General features: G+C 40.6%; 1 protein-coding gene across 2 annotated transcripts in view; it reads right to left on the minus strand.

Annotated features, from left to right (window-relative positions):
- Window positions 1-16,507: 16,507 nt before the first annotated feature.
- The window catches only part of LOC134534941 (protein fem-1 homolog CG6966), a 71,490-nt gene continuing 61,694 nt past the window's right edge, over window positions 16,508-26,303 (minus strand). The window contains exons 4-6 of one of the 2 annotated variants that reach the window (XM_063373680.1): window positions 23,764-23,982; window positions 22,146-22,335; window positions 16,508-20,981 (exon numbers count right to left, since the gene is read on the minus strand). In XM_063373680.1, the coding sequence (XP_063229750.1) occupies window positions 19,925-20,981; window positions 22,146-22,335; window positions 23,764-23,982 (1,466 nt within the window). In that variant the 3' untranslated portion in view covers window positions 16,508-19,924. Of the gene's footprint in view, window positions 20,982-22,145; window positions 22,336-23,718; window positions 23,983-26,303 lie in introns of both variants that reach the window. The other variant, XM_063373679.1, reaches the window with a different exon arrangement.

The raw sequence follows: 26,303 nt of genomic DNA on the forward strand, positions 1-26,303 counted from the left end.
TCTCAAACATCAGGCAAAGTTAATTTTCATATAGGTCTAAAACATTGTTCAAAGAACTTAAAAATAATAAACCTTTGTTTAAACTTAATTGTGACTAGACAGAAGTAATCGTGTCACGCATTTATGTCGAAGGACGTGGTCTTCACCTGGCATATCTCAAAACATATGGACACCGATTGGTTCAGAGACCACTATAAATTTGGAGGTAGGGATATATGTACGTACACTGTTAGACATTAAAGTAAATATGCGGATTTTAAAAGGGAGAATGAACCTGAAATGAACGAAATTTTTTCGTAATCTCAGATGAATGCATCTTTGTGGAAAAAATACACCATATTCAAACTTCTGAGTTCTGTGTTTCTTGTAAACAAGGTTAACACACAAGTTGAACGAGAAAATAAATAATGTTTACGCTGTAGACTTAACACGTTTTAGTAATTTTTTGTTTATATAATATGATTGTTATTGTTGAATCATGTTCACAGTAAGTGAACTCAGCATCCTTAAACTTACGAAAATAGCCGTAAATTCACAAAGAGCCCTAGATTACTTGTAACCAGAGTTCGTCGTAAATTTTAGGTGAAACGTTTTAACGGTGTAGGCACGTGGCGTAAAAGTAAAAAAAAACCTCATAACTCTTTTTGAAAGAGAACTGCGTGTATGGAGCGAGGTTGACTGGAAACTGGAAGGTAATTGTTTTTTGTTTGATCACCTTCCGTTTGATTTTTTTTAACACCGATGAAAATCACGTCCGAAGTCTAACATATAATGGCATATATTTTAAATTTTTATTAAAAAGCTGTAACTAAATCCATGGTAAAAGAAAGAATAAAACTGGCGCACTGGGTGCCGACTTCCATAGCACAGGTTTGCGCTCTGGGTGTGAAATTGTAATTTTACAATTTGGTCACAAAAACAATAGAGTCGAAAAATATATTGAAATGTTAAATAATATATTTTTTTTAAATATATGATTAACAAGCCAAACATTAAGAAAGTGGCGAGACACTGAACTCATAGTCTAGAGGACTATGAGTTTGGAATTCCCGTACAATTATCCTGAATTCTGCTTCCCATGGTTTCCTTAAACCACTCAATTATATACTAAGTACTTCTCTACTACGTACAGACCATGGGCAATTCTTGTCTCAAAACTCCTGATAGTTATGTGCGTTGTGTTATCGTCTCGCTGTCGACGAGATGTTGAGCCAAAAATAATTAAATAATTCATTCAATCATGCATATTCAAAATTATACCAAACATTTCGCAACTTAAAACTGTCCCGGTTTTAAAATGTTTCGATTATGCTGCCTCTCGTTGCGGTCAAAATAGGTTTTTAAAATTAAAAACAATTTTATGTTTTTTTATACATACACACACACCTGTTTCCAGTACGTTGGCCTCGTTAAAAAGTTGCAGTGCTTTCAAGCACAAGTATATTGCCCAAAGTAATATCTGATAGACAGAGGTGAAGATTTCTTATCGGTCAGATAATCGCTATCGCAATACCACAGCCCATCAGTAGACTACATGAAAGCTTAATGGTCGATCGCGTGATTTAGTTTTGTCTACGATCAAATGCAACGATTGATGACGGCAGGAATAGTTTAAAAAAAACTGCTATTAGTATTTTCTCCCAAAAAAATGTTTTAAATCTCTCATTATAAATATATATCAATACACATCGTGATAAAGGGCCTTCAGTCTAGAGTTGATATATCGAAGTAATTCTGGCTGCACAATCGGAACACCCTTAAATGAATAATTTAAAACATTCCCAGACCTTAATTCGCTTCATTAAATGTAATGACAACGAAATCAACACGAAAACACGCGTGCAAGCAAATTCCCATGCACGCAATAACATGTATATACATTCACAAACACTTGAGGGCTTGATAATAACAATTGAATGAACTCATAGAGGTATTTAATTTTATTACGTATTGAAGAAAATAAATAAAATCAGAACGGAACTCTAAGATATGGACACACTCTAACGCACGTGACTTAATTTCTCCAAAGTCATCTTATGAAATATTATTTATTTGAAATTTCTTGGAAATAAAAAAACGCAAAAATTACAGATTAAATACCAGTTTAACTTTTTATACAACCCACAGGCGTTTGACAACCCTCCCCCCCCCCCCCCCCATATTTTTAATAGTTTAATGCCAAACAAAATGCACGGTGTGATAAGCAAAATACAGCACGCAATACGTGGCAAGGATGATTTACAAGAACATTATTCCATCTTCGACTCCATAAATGCAGGCGAAATCAAAATGCGTAGTAAATGTTCTGCGTTATACAACTGCCACTAACTAAAATATGAATCAAAGGCAGAGCTAATATTCAGCCACAAACAGTGGTAGTTTTTCGTACAGGGGTTCATAAAACGTGTTCAAAACAGTGTCTGAACACAGTGACTAAAAAAAAAAAAAAAAAAAAAAAATATATATATTCGCGCACGCTTAACAGCACTGCGCCAGCAAATTCCTTTCACGCTCAAAAACTCACGCCACAATACGTCCTAGCATCACCACAGAGGCGAGTAATCGGCCAGTCTCGACCGTTTTCTCTCACCCTGCTGTTCTATTGTCCCACACACACACTAGCTGCATTCGAATACTAGCGTAACGGATCCCTTAGCTGAGGGATCCGTCAGAGGCGCATCATAGTGGACGCGGCTATCTTTACTTTGCTTCCTAATTCTCACAAGGGATGCCGATGCATCTCTACACGGGGGCGTGGAAGACTACCATACTGGAAGACAACCATAATGACAGTATTCCGACAGGCCTATTCGAAAAATGCCGAAAAGTTCCATAACGCAAAACTGCCATAATTTCAAAGGACGAGATGGAATTCTGCCATACTTGCTTATACACTCCATGGAAAGAGTACAGCGGCATTTCTCTCGAAGTAGTGTATAGTATACTCGTTATATAGCGCTGTTAACCCTTTAGTTGTTTCTCAGGTTAACTTTATAGTTTACAGATAGAGCTTCTGACGGTGATATTTGCAATAACAAATCATTTCCAGATCGCGGACGAGAAGATAGAAATGTATTGTATACTGTATTCTTATTAAGACGATTTAAAAAAAATACATATGGTAGTTTTCCTCCTGTTTTGACGAAGGCGACGGAAAAGAACCATAAAAGAAGACTCCCATACCAAAAATGGACGGAGGGGAATTCTGCCAACAATTCTTAAACATTACACGGAATGAGGAAAACGGCCTTACACATAAAATCGTAATGTAACTAGCTTCATAGAATTTATATTTTTGCACACTCGAATAATTTATGTAATTGTAGATCATTATTGAATAAGTGCAAATCCAATGCAAATTATCAAGGGTTTAGCATTTATTGTATAAGATTTAGTGGTGGTGGTGGGGGTGGTGGTGGTGGTTGTGGGGGGGGGGGGGGAGGAAGGAGAAATTACTGCTCTTCACGAATCACTTTATCTAGTTACCTCTGAAATATTCTTTTGTTACCTATGACAATTAGCCTACTCCCTACATATTTTCATTCCGACACTTCTTATTGGGTAGCGAAGGCGGTTCGTGGTAAAGGTCTGTGACCTTTTCAGATTTAAATTCTAATTATAGAAATATTATTATTAATTACAACATATGTTATTTCGTGCTTGTCCGAACTGCAATACATAAATACCTACAAGGAGAACTACCGGTGATGGTTGACGTCACCTGTAGAGATAGCATGAAGGCTCTCTCCATTTCATCAAACGTGACCACCATTACTTATGTTGCAATAATAAATTACTACACGATAGCATATTTTGTAAATTTTGATTACGTATATTTAGAAGAACAAATTTTGATGAATGCCAGGGTCATTGAGAAACTAATGAAATAGGTCATCTTTTATATCGTCGTACAGAAAACTATAAATTTTAATCATGTATCAGAAAATACCGCTTTACAACAGAAAGTCACGTAATTAGATGTTCAATTATATATCTGTGGCAAAATGTGTACAGCAAGAAAACCCGTAGAATCGCAAAACCTCTATCGTACAGTATATAACAAAACATTTCTTGACGTGACACGTCTAATAAATCGATGAACGCCGGCTACACGCACGAAAAAGTGTCCCGTAACGCACATTGTCCCGTTACGTGTCCCGTTTCGCTCATTGTACGCTGGTCAGCAGTGCACAGGTGTTCTTGTGTCATCTCATGAATTAGCATATTTAGTATAAGCATGTCAAACTAGTCGAATATGTTATAATAAATAACAAAAATTTGATATTGCGTAACTTGCAGAAGAGACAAAATCTGAGAGTTTCGCAACCAACCCACCGTGGTAAAACGTACAATATGTTTATCGTATATGTGAAGTGTTCTTTATATTTGTTTTCAAATGTATTTAGTGTAAATAGTGCAGTGCTTGAAGAGAAGAACATAACTGTCACGTTGGCAAGCCTGCCTGAAAGTTGAGGAATTTTCGGTTTAACAGTTGGTCCACCTGGTGCCCGGAAGTGACCTGTTTCTACAGTCAGTTTTTTTGTTGTTACCTAATGGTAGGTAAAACGTGTCATGTCATTGCAGTGCAATCCGATTAAAATTGTGAAATCATTGGTGATTTGTTTTGAAAAATGCGTGCCATATTGTTGGTGAACAAACATTTTTTGGTCCTCCGGGCCGGATGTTCGTTCCGGTGTGTTTTACCGTGGTAGTTTGTGTGGACACGTTTTTGTTTTCTTTGTTGCTGCATAACCTCAAAGTGCGCCGTTGTTGGTGGTTGTGAGTTTGTTGGTTTTGTTGTTGGTTTTGGTTTGTCCTTGTTCTCATCCCCGTATTTGTCATGTCGGAATTACAATCGGCCCTTCTACGTCTTCGTATCGCTGAAGGCCACCTCAAGTGCGCTTACGATCTCGCGCAGGCTATTGGCACCGATCCTACAAATAAAAACTTGCTTGACGATACTAGCCGTGATCTTCCTAAGGTGCGCGAACATTTTGATGCAGACTACGTAACAGTAGAATTGGCAGCAACCGATTCATCAGGTACTGAAATTGACCTAGATGCTCATGCTGCTCGTTTGGCGGAGTTTGAGGAGCGATATATTTTTGTAATGGCTACATTAGATGCCCAAAATGAAGAACATAAGGAAACGTTAACATCTTGTACTCATTCTAAATTGAAGTCTCGCATGATGTTGCCGAAAATCAATCTTCCGAATTTTGAAGGAGATCAACCTCATTGGCCTAATTTTTCTACTCTGTTTGCTACGCTTGTCCAAGGCAACGACGAATTGAGTCCGGTTGTGAAGTTGGCATATTTGAAATCTGCCATCCACGGCGAACCACTCGGGATAATTCAGTCGTTGTCGATGTCCGAGGGAAATTTCGACATTGCTTGGAAATTACTGATGGATCGGTACGAGAACAAACAGCTGCTTGTCAGTGTGCATGTTGATGCACTATTACAGGCACCATCAGCATCTGTTGATTCTCACATCTCTTTGCGTCAGTTGTTAACAGTCCTCAATGAAAACCTATCTGTGCTTTGAAATCTTGATGTTCTGGTGGACAAATGGGATCTTATTCTTCTACCTCTTGTTTGCAAATGGTTGTATACGTCTCTTCAGACACAGTAGGAAATGAGTTTGGGTCCTGATTTGCTGACTCTTAAAGACTTCATAGCATTCCTTGACAAACACTATCAGGCCTACGAGGCAGTTAGTTCCAACAATGCCAGGTCTAAGAAGTCAAGCCTGCAGTCTGTGAAACCAAGGCCCCAGCCTGTAGAGTCCAATTGGAGACAGCCGCGTGGCCAAGCATCTTCAAAATGTCTAACCAGTTCCGCTCTGGGGTCGTGCCCTATCTGTTCTGGTGTTCACAAGTTGCATACCTGCCCTGACTTTCTTAAACTAAACCCCAACGAAAGATATTCTGTTGTTAAGAAGAACACGTTGTGTTTGTATTGTTTTTCATCGTCTCACCGCTTTGCAAATTGCAAGGCATCATCTTGTCGGCAGTGCGGTGCACGACACCATACCTTGTTGCATTTCGAACCGAAGAGTACTCAGCACAAGTCATCAGAACAGTCTGAGACTGAGTTTTGGAACGCAGCTCCCCACCATACTGTCAGCTGTTACACCGGATACCTGGGCTAAGGCACCTATGGTATTGCTGTCTACGGCCCAGGTTCACATTCTTGATGTCTCTGGAACACCCCAGGTAGCTCGCATACTACTAGATATGGCTAGTCAAGTGAGTTTTATCACAGAGCATTGCCTCCAGAGGCTTGGTTTAGCTCGTCATCGCGCCTATCTTCCGATACATGGGCTACCCATACTCCAGTCAGTGTTGCAAAATCAGTTACCCATTTGGTCCTTTCTCCATGGGACAAACCTGGCTTCCACTTTGCTCTGGATGCATTTGTACTACCTCGTATCACTAACAGCTTACCGAATGTCAAATTGTCAAAGGAAGTACGTCACTCTGTTGCTCACCTAAAATTGGCTGACCCTACCTTTGATACTCCTGGGCCCATTGATTTGTTGATAGTTGCTGATGTGATTCCCAGACTCTTAACTGGAAACAAGATTGATGGCTACCCTACGGCATAGGATTCTGTACTAGGGTGGATTTTGATGGGACAAGTAACCTCACCTTCTGTGCCTTCTTCTTCGTGTTACTTATCACTTTTGTCTTTGTCCCCACTGGAGGACATCGTGAGGCGATTTTCGAAAGTCGAAGAGTTCCCTCCCATAAAATACAAGTCTGTGGATGAGGTGAAATGTGAAGAGTTATTTGTTGAAACTCATCGCCGGGGCCAGGATGGTAGATACTGTGCCCGGCAGTTATCTTGGCGTCTCTCAGCACGGGGGTAACGGGGACAGCGGGACCGGAGAAAGAAGAGGGGGTAAGCAGGCGACATGTAGCCGAGAGCCGTGTAGTGGCTGTTAGGAAAATATCGCCCTTCAGTGTATACCCGAAAATGGAAGGCGAAGGTGGCAGCTCGCATAGACGTGGTAAAGTGATACATAGCAGAGAGCGAGAAATAATAAAAACAGTTTATTCTATGGTATAAGTTGCTATTACTCCAAAAAAGCGCAAAAGTGGCTTTAATGGAAAGTTTAACATTGACGTCGCCGTCAGTGCTCCCTCTGAGAGCACAGGCCGTTATGTGTCCTCAACACCTGATCAGTGCCGCGCCTCGAACGCGCCCTTGCGGGCAACGTAGTGCAGTGCCCCGAACGGCGTGACGTCAGTCACTGCCTCCTACGTGTGCAAAGCGCCCGGCCGGGTGTGGCACTGCGCAAGGGTATTATTTATTCATGCATTTAAGAAGATAAACAGAAACTAATAAATCTAAAACCATTAATAATTATTGTTAATTTAACTATCATTTTATAGAGGGTTATCATTCACAAAACTGGCCGAAGTCATCTTCCCGCGCTCCGCAGTTTTCCCGCGGAATTTCCCCCCTCCCTGGCCCCGGCGGCCAGGGAGGTTAGTCAGTCGCCATCCAGCACTCGCCCGGGCCGGCAGCCTACGCACGGGAGCCCTCAACTTTCGCGCCAACATCCAGTAACTATAATAGGTAATTATAGTCAAACCGTTTTAACTCAGCTCCCCGGTCGGCCCGAATCGACCGTTCGATACCCCGCGCGGTCTTTGACTAAAATGTACAGTCCAACGCCGGACTTTCTATATCATACGTAATTACTTAGGTGACCCTTAGTGGCACCTGCGCCTCACGCTGTTCAGTCCCACAACGGGACATAGTTAATCGCCCACGCAGGGCGGCACTGCGCCAAACGCGATACCAAACATTCAGACGAGTCAGTAACTGGGGCTTGCCACGGCCACGTGTGTGACATCCTGCAAGATTCCACCGTGTCCGTACCCAGCTTAACGTGGCCCTCGCCACCACGCGGAGTAGCCGCCGTTGTATATCCACCTGTGCGGGACTAACCACAGTGATTAAAGTGTTATGTGTTATCTTATGTAATTTTGCGGGACCTATCGTCCACGCATCCCACGTCGTGTCCACGTACATTCACATAAGCCGGAGTATGTTCATCGTGCGCGGAGCTTAGGTCGACGATGAAGCGGCCAGTTACGTGAGCGTGTAACGTGTAGATTGTGCGACAGAATAAAACAGCTAACATTACGTGTGTGTTTTATTAATAAGGCATCCTGGGAGGCCATAACAGCCCGGGGGGCATAGGCGTGCGCACGGTAGGTGCCACAGGTGCCTTGGCATCACCATTAGGGTTAACGTTATTTTGTTTTTTGCAAGCAGAAATAATACATACTTACAAAAAACCGTATTTTTTCCAAAAAAAAAAAATATGTTTTCCAATCGTGTCGAGTTACAGATATGTGCTCATAACACTATCAGTAGGCTATATCATTTATCAATCGAACCAACTATACACACGGAAACAAGCCAGGTGCAATTACTTGTGTTGTACACGCGGGCCGCGGCTACGAAACGTCTCCTAGTTCTCCTCCAATTACGCGCTCGGTGTCCACTGTTCACTCCACTCGGCAGGCGCACGGAATAATAGCCGCCGTCCGCCAGGGTTTATTTTAAAAAAAGAGAGAGAGTTTAGTTAGTTAAAAGGATAGGCTTACTCGATGACTTATATGCAGTCGCCGACAAAACATTTTTGTTGTATTCCAAAAGTTAAAACTTTTGCCTACTCTTATTTGTGTATTTTTATTATTTTAATATTTTACATATTTGAGGTATGCTACAAAAACTCCCTTGTTTTGTTGAATTTAAAACTTAACATTAGAGAATGTTTGTTCTAGCTTTTATTTGGCGTCTTCAGAAAACATGTAAATACGGTTTTTCAAAGCCACCAGCATGAATTCCGTGCAAACAATTTGTGCAATTTACTTTATGGCTCAACAAATCTTAAAACTGTAAATAGTTTAGTAGTTTTCCTGGCGATTATAACGTTCAAAGCCATAACTTGCCATAAAAAATGTTAAAATTTTTACATCTGTGTATTTAATGTTTTTGTTCGGAAACACTTCATATAGCATCATTTTGCGCTTTCAAATCCAAATTTTTCCGGAGGGGGGACCCCCGGACCCCCCGCTTTAGGCTCGGTTCCGTGAATGCTAGGGCTGTTGTATAATCTGGCACCACCAATACTGAAGTCCTGCGCACGCCTATGCCGGGGGGCCCTTTGTCGCCACGTCCCTGCCTGCAGCCACGAGGCCAGGAACCCCGCCCTTGAGATCCAAAATTAATTAAACAGTTCAAATTCACGTAAAATTCAGATCAGGCAACGGGGACGGCGTCAACATTGTAAGTTATATGTTCTGCATTATTTGTACACTATGAATGCTGACAATCGAATAGTAATAATAGTAATTAATTTAAACTTAATTTTGTTCGTCACCTAATACAATCAATTATCATGGAAAGAGAACTTCACACTTACATTAAACAAATCATATAATATATATGAGGTTTTGAAGGTTATAATATGCATTCTAAAGTGGAAGTACAATGCAAATTGTATTTACATTTATAATAAATAATCGATTAAAGATGCATTAAAATATAAAGCCACACATACACAAGCATTTTTTAAATGTCATTAACATTGGTAGTCAGGTGTTTCCTAAACGACTGACATGAAGTTAAAGCAGCAAATATAACATAACAAGCTCCATGTTTAGTTAAATGTAAATCCAGCACTAAATGACATGTTTTAGGTACGGAAATCGGAGAACGATAAGGGCTAGACTGGCTCCTGCATCATCAACTGTAAGATAGCTTTCGCGCGGAGAGCTACAATTGCATAATGTTTTGGTCACTTGCTTTTTCTTGTAAGACTTTTTTTAAAATTAACTTTGAGAACACAATGAATTGAGAAGCATAGTTTTAAATTTATTTTACATACTAAGTAACCTAGTTTTCAAAAATATATCGTGTCTGGTTTTCGCTAGTTACTGTGACGTCGTCCGACCGAAGGCCACCCTAAAGCCCGACCTGCAACCGCCAGTATCCGATCCCGCTAACGGAACGCACCCCTAGCCATGGCCCACCTGAGTCAGGCGAGCACCGCAGAGCAAAGGTAGAATATTAAAGCCCATGCCTTAATCGACCAGACAACACGATTCCAGTACATTGTAAATTCAACATACATTAATGATCACATCACTTTTAATTAACAACCCCGTGCAAAGGAAGTGCGACGTAGGAGTGCCCGGGTCACTCACATGTGGTTTCTTATTGATACAATTGTGAGTGCAACCTTGCGGCCTTCAGCCTAATTTAAATAAAGTAGTGTGTGACTTAATTAAAACCGCCCCAAATTTTCATGTATCATTCGCCACTGGAGCAGTCATCAAGCGACGAACAGTCTCCAGTGTGACTCAGATTATTCAAACTCAATTAATGTAAACTTGTTAAATCCAATTTCCAAAACGTGTATATGTATTAGATTAATTGTTAGTTTTTAATGTGTGAATTTAGAGCCACTTACAATCTTTTGTTAATATAATATTTTACGAATAACGGAACTTTAGAAACCTTGGCGCAAGAGGATGCTCACCCCTCCCCTCGTGCCAGGGCCAGACGCCAGTACCGAGGGACTCGCGGACCGGGACGGACGTGCGTCCCACGGGGAGCCTTCAACCATTGTCTACACTGATTTCATTCTGGTAATTATAGTCACGCTTCAAAACCTTTTTTAATTAACTCCTCGTGTGCGCCCGGTCCTTTTACGGTGTAGGGCCTATCCCAGCTGCTTAAACGTAACACTCCCCGCACAACGCATTACGCGGGGCAGTGAAGTATACGGCACGGGCCGACTCCCGCAATAACAAACATTTGGATAATTGCCGAAGTGCACAGGCACTGGCCACATCTAGTTAAAGACTTTTAACTAATTTCATAGCGAGCCGCGGTCCACACAGGTGGGCCCGCGCGTGAATGTGAATGTCCCCAACCCAGTTAGGGATCAGCATGCTATGCTGTGTAGGGCCAGTAGTGTATCAGTAATCAGGGATCCCTAACACCACGACCACCGCCGCCATTCCTAGTGGGCCACGCAGGGGCATTCGTACCCCACGACCCACCTCGTGGTTAACCACCGAGTTAGCCTGGCGCCCTTCCGGACACGTTTCATGTAAAACACCAGCCTTCTCACTAGGAACTATGCCGGATCTCGAACTCGTGAACCCGGGCGACTGCAACTGAGTTAACAACATATCAATTAATTTTGGTTAGCATAATAATTAGCAGACACCGTAAGTATATTTCAGGAGACAAAGTAAAACGTTGCAGGTTTAGATAATATTTTTTTACTTTTCCTGACAGATGAGTACAAATATTCGAGCACAACCACTGCAATTTACACAATTTTACACTTATGTAGTACAAGTATAATTCATAGGATTTATCACTTTTGATTTGGTAACCCAGAGCTCTTAGCCCAAGGCCTTACTGCCTTGGAGCCCCCACGGGCGTGGATACAGACTTACGTAGTGTAGGAAGTCACGCGCCGAATGTTTTCTGTTCTGCTAGTACAAACCTGTCCGCTGACCTTGACAATAGGGTATCGCTTTCTCTTCGCCCTTCCCTTTACCACAGACAGGACTAGGGAGCTCAGACGCTAAGTTATCTGCCGGGCACAGTACATGGTGTCGTTGCCTTTTCGTGACACTGAGCTAGAATTTGGATCTTCGAGACCACATGCTGTAAATCGACTTCTTCGCTTGGAAAAGAGGTTAAAGGGAGATGTAGTCCTGAGGCACATGTACAATTAATTTATGCAGGATTATCTAGGCACAGGTCACATGGAAAAGGTACCAGAGTCCCATTGTCTTCCTTGCTGTCTTATTACCTTCCTCACCATGGGGTGGTTAAACAAGACAGCTCAACCACAAAATTACGCATTGTTTTCGATGCTTCTGCCAAGAGCTCAACTGGTCTTTCTCTGAATGATGCACTGCTTGTTGGACCCAAATTGCAACAGGATGTAGCTGAAGTGCTTCTGAAGGGTAGGTTGCAAGAGGTAGTATTCACAGCGGATGTGAAACAGATGTATCGTCAGATTGGGGTTTGTCATTACCATCAGGATTTGCAGTGCATTGTTTGGCATTTTGATGAAAGTCATCCTATGAAGGAGTATTGGTTGAAAACCTATGGGGTTTCATCGTCACCCTACCTAGCCATTCGCACTCTGCGACAGTTAGCTGAGGATGAAAGGGATCGTTTTCCTGTCGCAGTCTACATTTAGCTGACTGATGTGTATGTTGATGATGTGGTCACTGGTCCATCATCAGTTGAGAGTGCACTGGATTTACAGCGAGAATTGATTTCTCTCCTGGCTGCAGGAAGTTTCAAGCTGAGAAAGTTTGTGAGCAACAACAAGTATCTTTTTGATTGGCTCCCGGCATGTGATGTTGAAACTCCAGGCGTGCATTCGTTGGATCAGGAAGAAAATGTTGTGAAGGTCTTGGGTGTACAATGGGACCCCACAGCGAATGTTTTCTCTTACCGTATCAAGACAAATTCAAAAAGGCCCACCAAAAGGGATATACTGTCTGAGGTTGCCAGAAATTTTGATCCTCTTGGGTGGCTGTCACCACTCACCCTGTTCTCCAAGCACTTAATTCAGGTTATTTTTAACGAAACTGGACTGGGATGATGAGCCTTCATCAGATATTGTCGAGAAGTGGCAATGCTTCAACAGTGAATTGCATCTATTTGCCGTACTTGAAGTGCCGAGAAAGATTTCAGGTCCACCGCAGTCGTTCTACCAATTACATGGTTTCTGTGATAGCTCGGAGATTGGCTACGCAGCGGTAGTGTACTTGTGTGTCGTACGCGGTGTCGATATCACCAAATTCTTATTGGCTGGAAAATCAAAGGTTGCACCTGTCAAGTCGCAGTCCTTGCCACACCTAGAACTTTGCGGTGCTCTGTTGTTGGCTCGTCTGATCCATCATCTGTTGGAATTGTATGCAACTATTTTCACCTTTTCGTCTATCCATTTGTGGATTGACTCACAGGTTGTATTGTCTTGGATTGGTTCTTCGCCCCATCAGTTGAAAACGTTTGTAGCCAATAGGGTGAGTGAGATTCAAGAGCTCACTGAAACCTCGTGGTGGAGGCATGTGCCATCTGAATGGAACCCAGCTGATTGCGCCTCTCGTGGCCTCTTACCCGCTCAGCTGTTAAATCTTGCCTTGTGGTGGACGGGTCCATCCTGATTGCAAAAATCTCCAGTTCACTGGCCGAACAATCCTACATGTCAGATTGTGGTTCCAGGGTTCTTGAACATAAGGTGATCTCGTTGAGTACGATTATGCCAGTGGAGTTCGAATCACTGATTGCACGTTACAGTAGTATAACCAGATTGAGTAGTGTGGAGGCCTTGGTTCTGAGGTTCGTACATAATTGTGGAGATGTTGGTTCACGGATAGATGGACTGCTGACGCCCCTTGAGGTAACCAAGGCTTTGCAAGTCCTCTTGTTGCACGTACAGTCTGTGGCATTTCCAGACGAACTAGCTGCGTTGAAAAGGGGTCAATGCTCTGCTGCTCGTATTCGGAAGCTGTCTCCCTTTCTTGATAAGACTGGTCTCATTAGGGTGGACGGTCGGCTCCATAACTCTAATTTGTTATTCGAGCAAAAATACCCTTCATTGCTGGCCACTTGTCACCCGTTGACTGACCTGATAATTCGCCACCATCATGAGATCAATCAGCATCCAGGACTTCGTACTCTTCAGGATATCCTCAGGGAACAATTCTGGATACTGTCAGATCGGCGGGCTATCAGCAGAGTCTTGCGCTCCTGTCTGCAATGTTGGAAGGTGACTCCATCACCCTGTGCACCTGTTACTGGAAACCTGCCAGCTATGAGAGTGCAGCAGGTGAAACCATTATCTAGGACGGGTGTGAATTACGCGGGTCCATTTGCCATCAAACCCAGCAGAACTCGTAAGGTTCCCATGTTAAAGGCTTACTTGTTTGTGTGTTGTGCCACCAAGGCAGTACATGTGGAGCTCGGTTCCGACTTGTCCACTGATGTTTTCATGGCTGCCTACAAGCGCTTCATCGCTCGTCGAGGAAGGTGTTCAGATGTTTACAATGATTGCGGAAGCAATTTCGTCGGGGCCCACAACCGATTACGTGAGTTACGACAGCTTCTCGCTTCAGAACCATACGAGAGAGCTGTAAATGATTGGGCCGCTCCTCTAGGCATACACTGGCATTTCAATCCACCCACAGCCCCTCATTTCGGAGGCCTTTGTGAGGCTGGTGTGAAAGCGGTCAAAAGTCATCTGAGCAGAGTGGTTGGGTAGCAAATATTAACCTTTGAGAAGTTGTACACTGTGGTGGTTCAAGTCGAAGCTGTATTAAATTCCAGGCCCCTGTGTACAATTATTTCTGATGCTAATGACCTCAGGACACTGACTCCAGGGCATTTTCTTACGCTTGAACCTCTTGTTGCATCTCCAGAGCTTGATCTTAGCCACTTGACATTGAATAGGCTTCAGCGTTGGCAACTGGAGCATTTACATCAAGAATTTTGGTGTCACTGGCACCGGGACTATCTTCACACCCTCCAACAGAAGGCCAAATGGCATGATCATGGGCAGAGGCGCACCCAGAAATTATTTTTGAAGGGGGGGGGGGGGGTTCCAAGTTTTTTTTTTTATGATGAAACACCGGTTTCAAAAATGAAGAGGCACATCTGGGGGTCCTCTCCCGGGAAAATTTGGATTTCTAGGTGAAAATTGGTGCTATTTAAGAAGTTTTTGTATCTAATTATTGAATATACTGTTGGTAGAAAAAATAATTTTTAGTACGGTACTAAATTTTGTTTTGGGCAAGAATCAAACAAAGATACCTTAATCAAACCCAGGGTCTAGTCCGCTCAAAATCAGTATTATTTTAATACCATGAGAATCATAGCATGCATTAAAGTCCACATTCTGTGCAACTTAAATCACTGACAATGATAGTTTGCTTTCTACTGCATTCACACACACAAACTAAGTTCACTCTACGAGTAAAAACAAAGGGTATAAAATTCACATATATAATGTCTTTAAAACTGCAGAAATACAGTCCAAAATTATGCAAAAATTGAGATAAACATAGCGCACAAACAATTCTTAGTTTTTATATAGTAACACAAACTAATTTGTAAAAAAATTAAAGTAATTCACGGTAGCAGACTACCAATGTATAGAGACCGGGAAAATTCGCGAATTAATTTTACGATAGGCTAAAATACAAATCGTTATACCTCAGTGCTGCCTCTGCTATTGGCTCACAACTCACCTGGATGACTCTGGGCCAATGAGAAACACCCATGCAAAGCTTTATCGAATTACAGGCTGCTACGCTGGAACGTCTCACAAGACAGTAGCCAATGAGTGGGTGGCATTTGTCCGAGTGTACGTAGAACTATGAAGTTCATCCTACAGTTCATTGAACCCGCGAATTTTTCCGGTCCCTACAAATGTAATACTAACACCATAATGTGTACACTGACGTGAAAACACCTCACAAAGTTTGGTTGATTGAGCTCTGCCAATAGACTATCGTACCTATTTTCCTGGGACTGGGAATGTTTTTACTTTTTCCAATTTAGATTTTTTCTTCACATTTTCGGAGGGGGTTTAAACCACCAACCCCCCCCCCCCTCTGGGTACGCCACTGATCATGGGCCGAAGTTCAGCGTACAGTAGCTTGTGTTAATCAAGGAAGATCGAGCTCCTCCTCTACAATGGCGTCTGGGACGGGTAGTTGAGGTCCACCCAGGCAAGGATGGTGTCGTGGGGTGGCCACCGTGCAGACTTCACAGGGGCTCCTTCGGCGTCCAGCAGTCAAGCTGTGTCCCCTGCCTACCAACTGTTGAAATCTTGATTTTAAGGTGGGCGGGATGTTTAGTGTAAATAGTGCAGTGCCTGAAGAGAACAAAACTGTCACATTGGCCAGCCTGCCTGAAAGTTAAGGAATTTTCGGTTTAACAGGCGGTCTACCTGGCACCCGGAAGTGACGTGATTAAGTCAGTTTTTTTTTGTTGTTACCTAATGGTAGGTAAATAGTGTCATGTCGTTGCAGTGCAATCCGATTAAAATTGTGAAATCATTGGTGGTTTGTTTTGAATAATGTGCGCCATATTGTTGGGGAACAAACAATAAGTATGCACAAAATTAATACATATTTATTTTAATTCTGCTCGGTTGCATACAGATATTTACGAGTTTAGAACTGAAATGTATGTAAAATAGTTATATTTATTCTCTTACGCGCTGAGGGTCGAGCGGTCGAAGTCTGGGGAGAATATGACAGAGAAGACCGAGCGGAAATCTTACTGCTCTCCGAGGCAGGCAATTGGCTGGCTTTCAGGCTCGTTGAAGAACATGACACCCCGCTTGTTACCACCCACCACCTCCGGCTAGCTCAAATTTGGTGATGAGTGGATACAGGTTGCAGGTCACAAAGAAAGAAGAAATTTATAAACAATGTTCGATGTATTGCCTGTTTTATTTATGTAAATTTTACACTAAATTCTGGACAGAGCGCACAAAAAAAATTAAACTGTACATCAAAAATATTGAGCCATCGCCCGGCCACAGCCTGCTCGGCCCGCCGCCCGAACAACGACCGCTCGGCCTGGCGCTGGGACAATGACTGATATTACAGCTTTCCTCTCCCTTGTGCGGGCAGTGTTCTGGGCTCCCTGACGTAATTTTCAGCCAATCACGGCGCATGGTAACAGAGGCTTCCACGAAATGCTTACTTCTGTTCCCACGACGCAGCGATTTTGTATCTTTCTCGCACTCCCGTGACCGTGACTCACACGCCTAGCGTGTGAAACAAAGCCTCGGTCATGGAAAAAACGAAGGAGAATCACGTCAGCACGCCTTCCCCCACAAAGAAGCCAGCAAAAAAAATACTTGAAATATAAATTTATGAATTTTAAGAAATAAAAACAATACACCCGGAGAATTAAGTTTACAATAACTTTTAAAAGGAAAAACTTTACATCTAACCTGAAATATGATAAAACATTTATAACAAATGATTATTAATGGATTGCATGAGGAAGGCTGTATGTAATCTGGGTTGTTACACGCTGGGCGATAAGGAATTCTGAGAAAAGTGGATTCTTTCCTCCTATTCCTCCACCCCCCCCCCCCCCCCAATCCTACCATAGCTCAACCGTACAGCTAGTGCTCTCTATCGAGGATTTTGGAACTAAGTGTGTTGTGTTCTTTCTTTGCGCGTTCAGGAGACTCAGGATCTTAGCCTTAATGCTAACATTATGAATAGGAAAAATTAACTTAGGAATATATGGAAGTGATTAAGGGAATAATTTTGTGAACTTAATAAGTGGGGAAACATATCATGCAGAAAAGTCTTAAGCGAGTTTTACTGTATCTCTGGAATAGTTATTTAATTACAAAGCATATTTGCATAATCATATTGTAATTCTACTTTCTAAAATTTCATGTTTTATTTGAAATTTTTTATACTGCCTGATTACTAAATAATTTTTCAGTGTCAATGACACTTAAGATGGAAGTTTATATTATACTTCTAATAAAAAAAAATTTAGTTGAAAATCTCTGGTTTATTTCACTCACAAAACAGCACATACCTGGTACCAACATATTCTCATATTAAAATTATAGTGTTATATCACATAACAGTCAACACCCATTAGTTAAAACTTTAATTTTTCATTCAAAAAAAATTGTGAAAAGAAATTATATCAAAATAACACCATTTTTTTTTATCAATTTCTTCAAACTTAACAAAACTTGCAGACACTAAGCAAATGTTACATAAAAAACATTCTTCCTACCAAACAACCCTATTCTGCTTAACCATTTGGTAAACAAGATAGCTAAATGAGGGAAACAGTAGAGAAAGCATGTTTTCTACAGTACCCAATGCATGTTAGAAATAACACTATTCATTAAATAGTTTGGCAGCACAAAAGTTTAGTTTATGTAAAATAATAATAATAAAAGACTAAATTTATGAAACAAAATTTGGATGAAAATTCCTTGACTGACCAAGATGAAAACCAGTAAATGACATAATGGCAGGTGGAAATTAATGGTGCAGGGTTTGTGCAAGAGCCTTTGGCAACAACCTGTTAGAAACACAGTCGTCACTACTGCAAACCATTACGATCTGAGATGTTCAGAGGACCAAAGAACGGGCAACTAGTAGAGCTAGCCACAGAGACTTTGCTAGCTCAGTAGAATAGTATTTATTTTATTTAAACTGCCATGAGTCATCTAATAGTATTACCAATCAGATATCTAGTTAATACAAATGTGTGTATTAACATTTGAATCACACCAATATTTCTAAAAAATTTTATCATGGTGCGTGTGACAATTATGCAATATAACACAACATTCTCTTTGACAAGGGCAATAATATATGCAACCATACACTTGTCTAATACAGGAAATCTGTCATTCATACCACACTTTTCTTTATATCATTTTCTTTATAGGCAGTCCAAAACTTAGTATTGGAACTGTAAACTTAAATCAAATTTCTAACAGTAACAGATAGAAAAGACAAGTTACAAGTTGGGAAATTGATTAAGACACTCATCCACTGGCAAAAATTACTAAATTTTATCAAATGTACCTCATGACGAAACCCTAAACATATTTAACATTTCTGGTCACATGAAAACAATTGTAGTTAAGTTAATATTATTTAAAAAAAGTGATAGCAACACCACAGTCCATAACAGATTGCTCATTGCAACCAGAAAGGAACATAGGGACCAAATAAACATAAAACCTGCTATTTTTTTTACTGCAGTACATGATTTGCATTTAGTTAAATGACGCACTATAAAAACATCTCTGTTGAAAAAACATTTTTTTTAAATTAAATAAAAATTAAATTTTTTTTGGGGGAGAAAACATTATATTTAGAACTGCACACAATAAATGACAAGTGAAATACGTGAAAACTGATTCTATAAACTGACTAGAGAATGGCAGAAAACTTAAAGCACTCACAACTCATACACACTTAAATGTAGCTGCAGTTTATATGAGTAAATACTTTCTCTTAATTCATTGACTGTGTAACTAATTTTAAACTACATATTGTACTTAACTCCTAAACCAACAACCTAGCATACAAGAAACTATGCCAATAGATTTTCAAGCTACACTCCAAAAATTAATTAATAAATGGGTCAATATGAAAAATGTAAATAAAACATACAAAAAAATTGTTTTTACATTATCTGTAAGAATTTAATGAAAGAACGAGCAAAGATAATAAAAAATCAAGACAAAACTTAGTAACTGTTAACAGTAAAATTTTATTTGATGTGTGTGCTTTATACATTTAATGATAACATTTAAAATAAAACTTATGGACGGGTGTTTAACAGTTTAAAAATGCTTACCATATAAAGTTACAATACTTAGATGAACTTCTTTAGCTTATGAATGTATTATAAAAAAATTTTTTTTACATCCCTATGTTCTTCGCAAAATTCACGATATGAGAGAAAGCCCACCGAGTCAAAACTTATGACAAAAAATTGAAAAATTGTGTTTTTCAGTTTCCTGAGTCTTGAAATTAATATCATATAATCATCTGTCGATTTAAGCTGCGCGTTCTCCTTTACCACAAGAGATAAAGAGGCATTCCCATTTACCCCAAAGAGAAGATGGGTCAACATTTACAATCCATATCTTACCTGAAACAGGCATTTATGAAAATTTTAACAATCACAAGGCAAAATACAATTTTCTTTAAACTTCATCATATCTACATATAACTCCTACAACAGAATATTTTATTTACACACAGTCGCTTCACAAAATATCACATTGATTTGATACATACTGGAACAGTCTTGACGGTAGATATCACGAGATGGTGCGGTGCTAGTGCTGCTGCACGAACGACTCCAGCGACGCGGGCACGCGGCCCACGTAGCCGATCATCTTCTCCTTGACGACGCGCGCGGCCAGGCACTTGAGCGTGGTGTAACGGACGGGGTTGACGATCTCGTGCAGGCTCTGCCCCTTCAGCAGCTGCTGGAAGGTCTGCCCCGCCGCGTTGACGGCGTCAAGGTGGGCCCCGTGGTCCAGGAGCGTCCTCGCGAGGGCCGGGGGGCAGGGCCGGGCCAGGCCTGCCAAGTGGAGGGGCGCGTTGCCACTCTCGTCCCTGGCGTCCACCTCCGCGCCCACCGTCAGCAGCGCCTGTGCCACGCTGGCCGAGGGGAACTGGCACGCGGGGTAGCGCCCCACCAGCGAGCTCTCCCGGGAGCAGGCCAGGTGCAGCACCGTGCAGCCCAGGCGGTCTCGCACGTTCAGCTTCGACAGCCGGTACACCGCCAGGTGTATCTCGTGGCACTGCTCCTTCGACAAGTCCGCCATCAGCCTGGTGAGCAAGCAGGCCAGGTGCAGCGAGATCACCATCACCCTGTGGAGGTGCGTCGCGTCCTTGTCCCCGGAGGCCGGTATCTTGTCCAGCATGGCGATCCCCCCCTCCACCTCCGCGATGGACTTGCGGAACACGGACGCGAGGTCGGCGTAGCCGACGGGCGGGACCCTCCTGCCGCGGGACGACGTGCGGCCCTGTTCGCCCATCATGAACGAGAACAGCTCGCTGAACGAGAAGAGGGAGCTCTGCGTCATGGGGTTCAAGGGCTCCAGGATCCTCTGCTGCATGTCCAGTGCGTACATCCACAAGGCGACACAGCGGTTGAACTTCCCTGCGTCTGCGTACACGGCCCCGCGGTACCGGATGTAGTAGCTGGTGTCTGGGTGCGCTGGCCCCAGAATGCGCTCACGGATTGCTAGGGCCTGCATCCTCATCTCGTCTGGGTCTGCCAGCAGATCGTCCAGTCCCGATGAGTCCAGGATCTCTCTCACGTTGTCATACGCAGCTACCGTGGCCAGCTGTGCAGGTTTCGGTAGCTTTACAAACCCGTTGTACCTGGAGGAAATGAAAATTATTAGTTAGGCCTATATTTTGTGTTTTGTTTTAAGTAATTTGCATAACCTCGGAAGGAATGAACATAGCCTCGGAAACAAAAAGTCTAGAACTTAAAGAAAAAATATTGATATGATCAACTGATCAATGTGCACAAAAAAACCTTAAGTGTGTGAGCTAGCAAGTAAATTAGTGGGGAAAAAAAATAAAAAATAACACAAATTGCAGAAACTATAACAAGTAAAGACAAACTTACAAAACTGTGGATGAAGAATGGTAATGTTTCAAACAAACATTCATACGTTAAACTACATATAGCCAGAGATGTTGGTTTTACTGATTTTAAAGTCTCTGTGGGATGACTTGACAAATAAATGAATAAATAAAGTTAATTTTTTTTTAAAAAACACACACAACAACAACAAATGTGGGGAGGGTGCTGAAGTAAACCAAAATAATAAAATTAAGTTTCTCAGTAATGATAAAAAGATCAGCTCTGCTGTAAATATTTGGAAAAAGAATGGTTTTACTGTAATGAATGTGGACTTTTCTTTCATGCATTGCTACTTGCAACAAATACATACATAACTTCAGATTAAGTCAGACCAAATATTTCATGGAAAATTTTCCTGGGGACTGTGGATCAATAGTTTTCCACATTTTTTGAACGAGTGAAATTGTCTAACTGTACTTCCACCTGATGTCTTACAGACTAACAGCAGAGGCATGGTGGTCAAATACTCAGTTACAAGCTTAGCTGCAAAGTGGGACTCCTGGTGCAGAAACAAGGACACTTTGGGCTGAGGTCCCACAGACAGAAACAAATGTGGCAAAACCTCTAATTCACACTCTTCAGGGGGGAGGGGGGGAGGGGGGGGGGTTCTAATCGCAGGATAGTGTAAATTGAGGGGAAACTCCTAAACTCATCTTATACCTAAGAACCTTATTTGCTGTATGTATTCCTTCTTAAACAAATACGTTAACTCTACAATATAGGATATAACAAAACAAAATGTATGTTTTTGGACAGAAACTATAAAAGTTCTGTTTCGCAGGGGATTGTATCTCACTGGCTTCGCCACTGGGTTGAGACTGACTGAAGCCCGAAAGATGTAGGTTCGCACACCCCTCAACAAACGCCCGCAGCCACGCCAGGTAGTTAGTCACCTGTCGTCCATGGCCCTCTTCCAGAGGTCCAGGGCGCCGATCATGTCCCGCTTCTTGTCCACGTACGTGGCTCCCAGCAGCTCCAGAGCGTTCACCCTCTCCGAGTGGGACACCAGGTCCTGCAGCTTGATGAGGTACTCCACAATGTGGGTGTGACCCGTCACGCTGGCCGCCAGAATCGGCGTCATGCCTTCAACACGTCACGACAACGTTTAATATAACAGCACACAGAATACCGTCTTTAATCGCATAATCGTTGCACCCATATTTTAGGGCGTCACAAAGTGGATAAAAAAAAACTCTTGTGTAAACGCCGCATGATGTTTTTGGTCCCGCTATTAGATTCCGAGCACTTTGGGTAGTTATCTTTACCAGATAAAACGATGTAAAGTAGAAATCTAATATTTATTCGGACATTACCACTTACTTATTTAATTAACAGAAGTACGAAGATGTCCGATGTGTAAATTTTCTTTTAAAGACTTTTTAAACATTATAACCTTTCTCTGTTCGTCTGCGTCGCCACGGTGTACCGCTTATAAATATGTAGCCAACGCTAGTTGGCATCGTTCATGTTTGGTTATGTTGCTTCCCGTATAGAGCGCGCACACAAAGTCGAATATCGATATCTCGCCGATTCATGCAACGTGTGCGCTCTGTTGAGTGCAGAGTTAACTACATTTGATGGCCCGCACACCGTGGTGTGTACAACGACAATAGTTATGTGTTAGTTCAGGCTCGCATTCGGTTCACTGATTTTGTTTTTTTATTTAAAGTTGAAGAAAGGTTATTAATTTAAATTGTTTGACATGCTCTTGTACACTCCACTCTTTTATTTTAAATAAAAGTACTTTCCATGAATGGGTTTTGTTTTTATGAATAATTTTACCAAACAAAAAATTTTTTTCTCGCATAAACATTGCACCCCTACTTTTCAAACTTGATTTTAGTATAAAATGTGCAACGATTATGAGATAAAACACAGTAACAACTACAAGTACAGTAGAATCTCTTAGTCACTTATCCAACAACCATGAACACTAAATAAAAATTATATATATTGTTTAAAAGGATGCACTACTAAGGCTTGCAAGCAGTACTCCACACTAATGCAGGATAAGAAGTACATTTTACTGTCTAAATGTGTATTATGTGTAATAACATATTATGTTTAAAATAAAGGTATTTTTTCCTGTGTATAGTTATTTTTTTCCTCCAAATCATGTTTACATTAAATTTTACACAAAAAAACCAGAAAAATTTTAAAACATTACATGGTAACTTGGTGCACTAGAATGTCTACTATTCAAAGTCAAGTTTAATGAATTAGTTATGAATTAATAAATTATATATTTTTTTTTGTTTTTTCAAGCTTATTATTTTATATGAGGTAGACAATGTTTCGAGAGCGTTTATTTATCTTACGACTTTCTGAACACAGTTATAAATAACACAAAATAAAATTATAGGTGAAAAAATGATATTTCAGATGGCATGAAACAACCTGTCTCAATTTATTTATTCAATTTATCATGTGCATCATTAAGGCAACATGTATTGCAGGATAAATTACCATAAAGAGACAACGAACTGGCCGTGGAATAATTGAAGACAGTACCATACGCATCAACGTCCATTTTTGCTCCATGTTTGATGAGAAGTTTAAGAATCTCCAAGCTGCCGGACTCTGCACAGTCATGAAGTGCTGTGTTGCCTTTCACACTCTTCCTGTTCACGTTGGCTCCCAAGCTCAGGAGGAACTTGGCGATTCTGAAATGGCCCTTGTAGCAAGCTATCATCAGGCACGTGTGTCCGTGGCGGTTGGCCACTTCTATGTCTGAAACACAGCCCACACAATCATTACCAGAAAATGAAGAATAAAAAAATGGTGAGGTTTGAGTGGGAGAGGAAGCAGGAGAAAAAGAAGGAGGGGAAGGGTAGTAAGATGAGGTGAGGAGATGGGTATTGAGAGTTTTAATAATTTTTACTGGTGACTAGGACGTGAGTTTATTAACACAAACCCAAATCTAAACAGTCAATGCAATGGTGCCATACGAATTCCCCAAAAGCCACGAATTTCAAAACTTTAGTTTCAGCAAAAGAATTCAGGCTTCTGTTTTCTGGAACAGACAAGGCATTATTTCTGCTTGACATCATGCCTTCTGGCCCCACAATTTGGTAATGCTGATGCATTTTGCGGGACTTGAGAGTCTTAGACAGGAGATTCAAAACAAACAGAGGAGCATGACGACATGCGGAGTCTGCTTGATTCGTGACACCACTTTTCCTCACACAGTGCTTCAAACCAAAGCACTTATCAGCAGTTTCAAGTGGGAAGTTTTAGACCGTCCACCATACAGCCCAGACCTTGCACCCAGCTTTTTTCTTAACCATTCAGTACATCTTGCCGGGCAAAACTTTCATGATGATGATGATGATGATGATGATGAAATAAAAACTCATGTTGAAATGTGGTTTTGACAACCAGCACTAAACTTCTGTGACTGCAGGATACAAAAGATTGTAACCATATTAAAAAAATGCTTGGATGATGGCAGCAAATATGTCGAAAAATAATACATGTACAAGTATGTAACTTGTAATGAATTTATATCAATCAAAAATGCTGGATAGTGTGTACATGGGCAAATTATACTTCTCAAAGAATTTTACAAACTAGTTAGCATGCAATTCATTCATAAAACCTTAAGTGATTATTCATTCCTGTCAATATTATAAATATTTATTTTGTACATTAACTGAAAAAAATACTATGGGCTGAAAAGGAAGCTTTCTCCTCAATTTACATAACTTGTTTATCAAAACATGACATTTTGGCAGCACATCCAATGTTGGATACATATTTTCACAACTGGTAACATATTTACAAACCTAGCATGATAAAGACAGTTAACGAAAAACCTTAAGTAGGTACATAAAGTTTTACAAAAACCATTACTTTAGTAGTTATTACATAACATATAAAACATTTAAATATGATCTAATTTGAATTAACTTGATTACTATACATAGTGTTTAAGCAATCTTTTGCTCAAGTCAACCAATGCATGTTATAAAAACATACAAAGTGTTTCTGCCTGCACATTTTGGCTGACTGTTACATCTGCGCACACAAAAGTTATGAATCATATTGTCTACGTATAACTTTAATATAACAATCCTATGATCAAGCCAATTGACTTGACTGCCTGTATGCACAATATTTATATTATCTCAGATGATTTTCCACAATAAACACGGGGCCAAACCTAACTAAAAATATAGTAGGTTTAAGATGGTTCTGTACATAATGCAGATCTCTAAACAAAAAAAAAATTATGTAAGCTAATGTTATATTAAAAATTTTACAGCCATAAAAATGAAAGATAAAAAAATGGGTACAGAAGAAGGCATAGAAAAATAATGACATAAAAAATTTGATATTCAAGAAATCCTAATACTAAAATCATGCATGTACAGCTCCCAGACTAACAACAAATTGAAAGAGCCAGCGATCACAACTGCGATATCCCTTTTAACAAAACACACTGTATCAATGCATCCCTAAGAAGTAAAACTCCAGATCATATTAGGTTCAGTTTATATAATAAATGAAAATGACTCTCTGCGTACTCTCGCCCATTATTAATATTATGGTCTACGTAAGTGATGGCCTGCTGGCTGCAGCGAGTCCAATTAAAAAATCTTTCAATAAAATATATCTAGGTGAAATATCATGCATTAACCATGTTTGTTTGCCTGTATGTAGGACAAATTGTCAGAAGACACAGTTTTATGAGACATTGGTATTCTCACAGAAACACTGAAAAATTTTGGTGTATATGTTTTTGTAATTTATAAGTATATTGTTTAAAAATACAATGTACAATTTTTTTTAAATTTCTTAATGACATGCAATGTATATTATTTATAGGTTACTCTACACAATAAAGCCAAAATTAAAAAAAAGGGGGGTTTTTCTGTTAAGTCGGTTTACGGACGATAATTTTACGTGATAACGTCATAAGAAAAACATTGATGAAAAATTGCAAACTTTTTAATTTTCTAATATTATTTACAGTTTTTTTGCAAATTTAAATTAAATAACTTGTTTGAATATAATCACGAACAATTAGTTAAAAAAGCACACCTTAAACT

Source organism: Bacillus rossius, chromosome 8 (assembly GCF_032445375.1).
Source record: "Bacillus rossius redtenbacheri isolate Brsri chromosome 8, Brsri_v3, whole genome shotgun sequence".
NCBI classification, from domain to species: Eukaryota; Metazoa; Arthropoda; class Insecta; order Phasmatodea; family Bacillidae; genus Bacillus; species Bacillus rossius.